The sequence below is a fragment of the Bos indicus x Bos taurus genome, chromosome 3 (assembly GCF_003369695.1).
Source record: "Bos indicus x Bos taurus breed Angus x Brahman F1 hybrid chromosome 3, Bos_hybrid_MaternalHap_v2.0, whole genome shotgun sequence".
NCBI classification, from domain to species: Eukaryota; Metazoa; Chordata; class Mammalia; order Artiodactyla; family Bovidae; genus Bos; species Bos indicus x Bos taurus.
The window spans coordinates 11611777-11618827 of record NC_040078.1 but is presented as its reverse complement, the minus strand read 5'-3'; the positions used below and the strand labels follow the sequence as shown (position 1 = coordinate 11618827).

General features: G+C 41.7%; 1 protein-coding gene across 2 annotated transcripts; it reads left to right on the top strand.

Moving 5' to 3' along the window:
- The first annotated feature begins 616 nt into the window (after positions 1-616).
- LOC113890420 (T-cell surface glycoprotein CD1b-3) lies at positions 617-4989 on the top strand. 2 transcript variants are annotated; one of them, XM_027538309.1, is made up of 6 exons: positions 617-782; positions 1008-1274; positions 1940-2218; positions 2439-2717; positions 3162-3255; positions 4300-4989. In XM_027538309.1, exons 1-6 carry the CDS (start codon positions 722-724, stop codon positions 4319-4321), a joined length of 1002 nt encoding a protein of 333 aa, XP_027394110.1. In that variant the 5' UTR covers positions 617-721; the 3' UTR covers positions 4322-4989. The 2 variants fall into 2 exon arrangements, with proteins under 2 accessions (XP_027394110.1, XP_027394111.1); XM_027538310.1 differs by having other exon boundaries at positions 722-782; positions 2439-2613; positions 4300-4350.
- Positions 4990-7051: the final 2062 nt, after the last annotated feature.

Here is a 7051-nt window from a genome sequence, read left to right as displayed (position 1 = left end):
GCTTAAACTGCAGTATGTATCAAATTTAATTCTGGAATTTGATTTCTAGCTAAAAGAAATGTTTTAAATGAGTTTCCTGCATGTAAATTATTGTTGACACATAAACATATACACATTCACACATTCACACAGACACACACACACACACACACACACACACACACACACTAACACACAAAGGAGAATGCAAGGTTAGATGAGGCAAGAGAGATGTGATAAGAAAGAGGGATCATTTAGACACTTGTAAGAGGTAATGACAAAGTGCCAGAGGAGATGGGCTGTGGGGAGGGTGGTTAAATTGGATGGATAAACCAATGTAACTCTTCTAGATTAAAACAGAGTGGAAGCTGAGCAATTGTTTAATATTACCCTCTTATTTCACAGATGTGGAAATAAAGGATTGGGGAGGTGAAATAACCTTTCAACATCACATGGTAGCTTTCCCAAGGTAATAAATATGAAAAAAGCTGAGTTCAAGGAGAACAGCTGAAAGTCAGAGACATTAAAATAAAATCTATAAGTGAAGGACTAGAGTGGAAATGAGAGGCAGGGTGGGAGCCCAAATGTGTGGGAGGAACGTTTTTCTGTGATGTGGAATGTAGGTCAGAGATTTGTCAGTTGGAAGAGAGAGGAAGTTATTATAGAGGTAGTGAGAAAAAAGTTTGCTGAATTAGAGATCAAATGCCAATTCTGAGAGTCAGAAGTTCTACTTCCCATTGAAATGCTGCTTCTGCCACTTCTATTGCTAGCAGTTATTGTCCCAGGTGGTGACAATGAGGATGGTAAGAGTAACTCTCACTGTTCCCAGCCCAGGTCAGGGGCTCTGAGCAAAAACATGCTGCACCAGCAGTAAGGGTCTGGGCTCTCCTGTCTCCCGCGCGCTCCCCTATTCTGGAGGTTGGGGCTGGAGCCAGGAATGTTTAAGCTTCTATGTTGTTATTCAGACTCTGGGTTCTTTTCCATCCTAATTCTTTCTCCTCACTCTTCTTATCCTTTCACCACCACAGCATTCCAGGGGCCAACCTCCTTCCATCTCATCCAGATTTCGACCTTTGCCAACAGCACCTGGACTCAAAATCAAGGCTCAGGCTGGTTGGATGATTTGCAGATTCATGGCTGGGACAGTGACTCAGGCACTGCCATCTTCCTGAAGCCCTGGTCAAAGGGCAACTTCAGTGATGAGGAGGTGGCTGAGATGGAGGAACTATTCCGAGTCTACTTCATTGGGTTCACTCTGGAAGTGCAGGATATTGTAAGTGAATTCCAGTTTGAATGTGAGTACAGTCCTCTGAACTGGGGATATTCACTATGACTTTTCTCTTTCTTGGTTCAGACTCCCTCTGATCATGGTCCTCTCCTTCTCTTTTTACCCAAGTGTGTGCATATACCCCTCCAGAGTATTGTCCAACTGTGACTCCATATGTCCGCCAAGTATCCCAGATTCTTCCTGTTTCTTGCAGTCTTCTGTGATAGATGAAATTCCTCTTTTGTAGCCAACTCCTGGTTTGTTTGTGCATAGCTTGCTTCTCTCAGATCCTGAGGAAAAAGCTCTTTTTCCTACCTTGTGCCTGAGTGAACTAAAGTGTGACTTCTCCAATCCATTGCTCAAGCAACTGTTGCCTGATCTCTTCTCTCTGTGTAACTCTCCCTTTTACCCTGGAGTGCTGCATTCCTGACTCCATCACACATTGCTCCTCTCCTCTCCTCTTGCCCACCCAACTTCCTTACAAGAGTCCATCTCCACTATTTACAACATGCATACCTCTCCAGAATGCTCGTCTTTCTGAAAAGTCTCTGAGTACAGCAATTGGTTTTTGGGTCATCATTTCATATCTTTGACCTTTCTTTCCATCCAAATCCAAAGTCCCATGTTCTTTCCCCATATCTTTCTTTCTTGTGTGTTTTAAAATCACTATGTCTCTGTTTTCTTTCTTTATAGACCCGTTTGTGATTCAGGGCATAGCAGGTTGTGAGCTGCATTCTGGGAAGGTCATACAAAGCTTCTTGAGAGCAGGTTTTGGAGGACTGGATTTCATGAGCATCAAGAATCGTTCATGTGTGCCTGAGCCAGAGGGAGGCAGTGATGCACAGTGGTTTTGTGTATTCATTACTCAGTACCAAGGCATCTTGCGTATCATAGACACACTCCTCTCAGAAACCTGCCCCCGATATCTCCTGGGTGTCCTCGATGCAGGGAAGGCGGAACTGCAGAGGCAAGGTTAATCCTGTTTTCTCCCCAAGACTTTCCTATTTCACTTCCCACCACCTTCTTTAAATTTAAGAGTAGGAGGTACCTATGAAGAGAGGGGTTTAATCAATACATTATTTGGTTTCCAAAGAAGTGGAAGAGGTCATTGTCCACACTTGTGGGTTTCTGACTCTGTATGCTCTAGATCAGAGACATAACTTGATACTCTTTCTACCCCTTCCTACCCCAGTGAAGCCTGAAGCCTGGCTGTCCAGTGGCCCCACTCCTGGGCCTGGCCACCTACTGCTGGTCTGCCATGTCTCAGGATTCTACCCAAAACCTGTGAGGGTGATGTGGATGAGGGGTGAGCAGGAGCAGCCTGGCACTCAGCAAGGAAACATCATGCCCAATGCTGACTGGACTTGGTATCTCCGAGTAACCCTCAATGTGGTGGCTGGGGAGGCGGCTGGGCTGAGTTGTCGAGTGAAGCACAGCAGTCTAGGAGACCAGGACATCATACTGTACTGGGGTGAGAAGGAACTGGGGATGTGAGAAGATGGTCCTCAAGAACAGAGAGAGGGCCTGGGGAAGGGGAGGGATTTGATGGGGGAGATACAGAGAGACGGAGGGAGAGGGGGAAGAAAGAGAGACAGAGGGAGAGGTAGGAAGGGAGAGGAAAAGAGAGAAAGATAGAAATTGAGGTTTATTTCTGGGACTACAGTGCTGAAGGAATGAAAATAATGGTCTAAGGTATAGAATAGGTAAGAATGAAGGACTATTGACTGGGTGGGATGGGGCAAGAAGGAGAGACTAAGGGTGGCTGTGACTATATGACATCTGGGAATAAGAGAAAGGGAACCAGAGATGTCCGTAAGCAGGTAATGGTGCTGCTGACACTCGGGTGGGCAAGAAGGCCAGAAGAACTAGTGAATGGGTTTGAAGTGACATCCTTGTGTCCTCTCCATATTGCCAGGACACCCCAAGTACATTGGCTTGATATCTGTGGCAATAATAGTGCCCTCCTTGATCCTTTTGATATGTCTTGCATTATGGCTTTGGAGGCGTTGGTGAGTTTTCATTTTTAATCTTTCCTTTCTGTCCATTCTCTCACTCATTCCATTTGGTCTACTACATCATTCTAGTCTCAGCATTTCCATCAGAACTTTTCCCCTTTCTGCCCAACTCACTTTTTTATGTAAATCTAATTTTTTTAAAGTTATGGTAAAATATACATGACATAAAACTTACCACATTAGTAATTTTAAACATAAAGTTTAGTAGGATTGAGTACATTCACATTGTATGCAACCAATCTCTAGAACTCTTTTCATTTTGAAAAACTGAATGTCTATGCCCATTAAGTCCCATTCCTCATTCATTGCTCTTCCATCCCTTGGCAACCTTCATTTTACTTTCTGTCTATAGAAATCTGACTGCTTTAAGTAATTCTTATAAGTTAAATCATCACTATTTTTCTTTTTGTGACTGCCTTATTCCACGCAACACAGTGTCCTCATCATTCATTCATGTAGCAACACATATTAGTATTTCTTTCCTTTTTAAGACTGTATAACAAATTTTATCTATTTATCTGCCAATGGAAGCTTGAGTTGATTCTACTTTTTGGCTATGTGAATACTGCTGCCATGAACATAGCTACACAAATATCTGTTATGTAGAGTAATTTTGTTTGCTTCTGTTCTTTTTTATTTAATTTTTTTTGTCAGAATATAGTTGATTTAAATATTGTGTTACTTTCTGTTGTACAGCAAAATGAATCAGTTATACATATATCCACTCTTTTTAGAATAGAATATGTGGGAATAGAAATTCCCACATAGATCATTACAGAGTATTGAGTAGAATTCCCTGTGATACACAGTAGGTCCCCTGTTAATTATCTATTTTATATATATTTATGCGTATGCATCAATTCCAATCTCCCAATTTATCCTTCACTCCCTTTCCCCTAGTAACCATAAGATTGTTGTGTAAAACTGTAACTCTATTTCTGCTTTGTAGATAAATTTATTTGTATCATTTTTTAAATTCCACATGTAAGCAATGTTATAATTTGTCCTTTTCTGTCTGACTGCTTGTGTTCTTAACAGGTCATATCAGACTATCTTGTGAGCCCTCGCCGTGTCTTCTTTCCCATTTAGAGCAATTACCCAGGAGCCCAGAAACTCAGGTTGACAGCTCAGGAGTCACTCTCATTATATTTCATCAAATGGAAATGGCAACCCAGTCCAATGTTCTTGCCTGGAGAATCCCAGGGATGGGGGAGCCTGGTGGGCTGCCGTCTATGGGGTCACACAGAATCAGATACGACTGAAGTGACTTAGCAGCAGCAACCATCATATTTGATCAAATCAGTGTTCTGATAAGCTTTAGATAAATCATAATTCATACTCTGGTGGAAAAATGATAAAAAATTGTACATTATAAGACAATATCACTAGTAGAATCCACATAGATTTCAGATGTGAAGTGTGAGAAAGAATGTATCTCAGACTAAATGAAATGATGTACAGGACTAAATTGTGACATCCCTTTGGCTTCTTATTTTATAACATTTTTTTTTTACTCCTACTGAAATATCATTTGTCAAAGTGAGCTAACTGTATTTATGCCAAGATAATCATATTTGCAGAGATGACCAGCATTTTAACTTAATTTCACTGTATCTGCTTGGATGATTTTCTATCTTGGAGAAGCTGAGCTCCTTCTTCCTCCAGGAAGCCTTCGTTGGTCCTACAATAGAAGTAACCATCCCTTGACTAATGTCATGCAGAGATCTACTTTCCTCTTTACCCAGAACATTGCAGTTCTTTATGTTTTTCTTTTTCTTCTTATGCGTTCTTTGAAAGAAAGTTCTTTGCAAGGCTTGCTCTAAGTGAATCCTAGGCAAGATCTCTTATGTATGTGTTTGTATAGTAAAATAATCTGAGTTGATTGCCATGTTAACAGTCTTTTTTTTTTTTTTTCAAAATAATCTCCTTTTTTTCCTTTTTAGTTAATATTCTGAATTTTCCTCTTACTAAAACATATCATACTCTCCTTATTTCTACCCTGAACACTTCTGAAGAAAACTACTTGTGCCGATACTGTATCTATAGTTTGCCTATAAAAATTCACCAGAGAAATATCTTGTTCATCATTATTTAGTGAGCATGAATGACAGGCAGGATGTGGAAGGGGTAATGGTGCAGGTGGATTGTTAAATATTCAAGCAAATGAGTCAAGAGGACTTTCCTTGCTCTTAGGGGCTTTGATATCTTTGTTTTATCATGTCAGTTTTATCTCTGACTTTTGTTTACATTTTCTTTCTTTTTTTTTTTTTTTTGTGCCTATTTCATACTTTTATAGAAACTTCTTTTTTTTTTTTTTGGCCATACCACCTGGCATGGAGGATCTTAGTTCCTTTACCAGGGATGTAACATGTGCCCCCTGCATTGGCAGCATGGAGCCTTAACTGGTGGACTACCAGGAAAGTCCTGATACTCTGTTTTAAAAAATCCAAACTCATTTTAATTAAAACAGCGGATGGTGTAGTGTTGGGGGCCAGAGTGAGGTACTCCGCCCATGACAAAGGTCATGAGGAAGGAGGCTCGACATACGCAAAGGCGGGATCGAGCCTCAGGAGTCCCCCTGGAACTCCTCGAGCATCTACCCCCATAACCAGAGCCTGCCTACTTTACTACTTTGTGCTCTTACCTACACCTCTGACTTTACAGGGGGCTGTCCCCAACCACCTCTTTCGGAGGAGTTAACCTAGAGCTCCAGTCAATAAAAACTCTTGGGTGTGACAAGAGTGTTTTAACCTACAAACTCCTCTGAAGGTTCTCTGGCCTGCCTGACAGGCTTGTCCGGCCACATGTGATCGCTCACAGCCTCCCAACCGTGAGAGGCACAAGATGCTTTAAACCTTCTAAAAACAGGTTCCTTAGAAAAGTTAGAAAACTATTAGTATAAGTATAATGGGCTAATTAGAAATTGTGTTGGTGAAGGGTTTTTCATTTGTTGAGCCAATGTTTGTTGCTAAGTCTCCATATCCCCTGCCCTTACACACATTAATGAATATATAGAATTAACCTTTGATATTAATCACGTTAGACCTTAGGCTAAGTAAATTCTTTCCTTAACTAAAACCCACTACACCCTCACCCTGTAGGAATGTAACTTTATTTGGGTGGCGTCTGTTTTGAGAATAATCAGCCCTGGAGAAATAAGTGTCCTGATTGACTGACCGCTGTCACAAGGAGAGGGTTGTAAATTGTCAGCAGGCCCCCCTGGCCAGAAGATGATGTAACACCCCTAAGACCTCTGTATACATTTGTGTGAAGCACCTGACTTTAATAAAAGTCAGGACTGCTGTCCCCACGTGACTTTTGCATAACATCTTAGTGTATAAAAACAGACTCTGGAAAATAAAGAATTGGGATCAGTTTCTCGAAATACTGGTCTCCCCATGTCGCTCTCTCTCTCACTCTGGTTGAGTCTCCATCTGGAGCGCCGAACCCACCATGCTTACTAATTATGCCTGGGCTTCTAAGATCCGACCGGGGAGGCCTCAGTGTCTCCTCTCCTTCGGGAGAACGGAAGGACGCCTGCGGCCTACGTAAGTGGTGCAAACTTCTTGTCTTGAAGTTTTATTGGTCTCCCGCGTAAACCAAGCCACTCAGCCTCTTTTCTCCACTGAATTTTCCTACTGAGCTATCCTTATTCTATTACTCTTTATATCTCTAATTAATATCTAATTGAAGCTATTGTATCCTGATCTTCGCCTACGCCGTCTCTCCTTCGAATACCCTGGATCAGCCGGGGCTGGTCCCCGGCAGTGTAGAATATGAGTATATTTTT

Excerpts from the sequence above, each read along its gene's own strand:
- LOC113890420 (XM_027538309.1), top strand. The coding sequence starts at position 722 with ATGCTGCTTCTGCCACTTCTATTGCTAGCAGTTATTGTCCCAGGTGGT. Across the intron at positions 1,275-1,939 it reads AAGTGAATTCCAGTTTGAAT|ACCCGTTTGTGATTCAGGGC; the intron begins GTGAGTACAGTC and ends CTTTCTTTATAG. Across the intron at positions 3,256-4,299 it reads TTATGGCTTTGGAGGCGTTG|GTCATATCAGACTATCTTGT; the intron begins GTGAGTTTTCAT and ends TGTTCTTAACAG.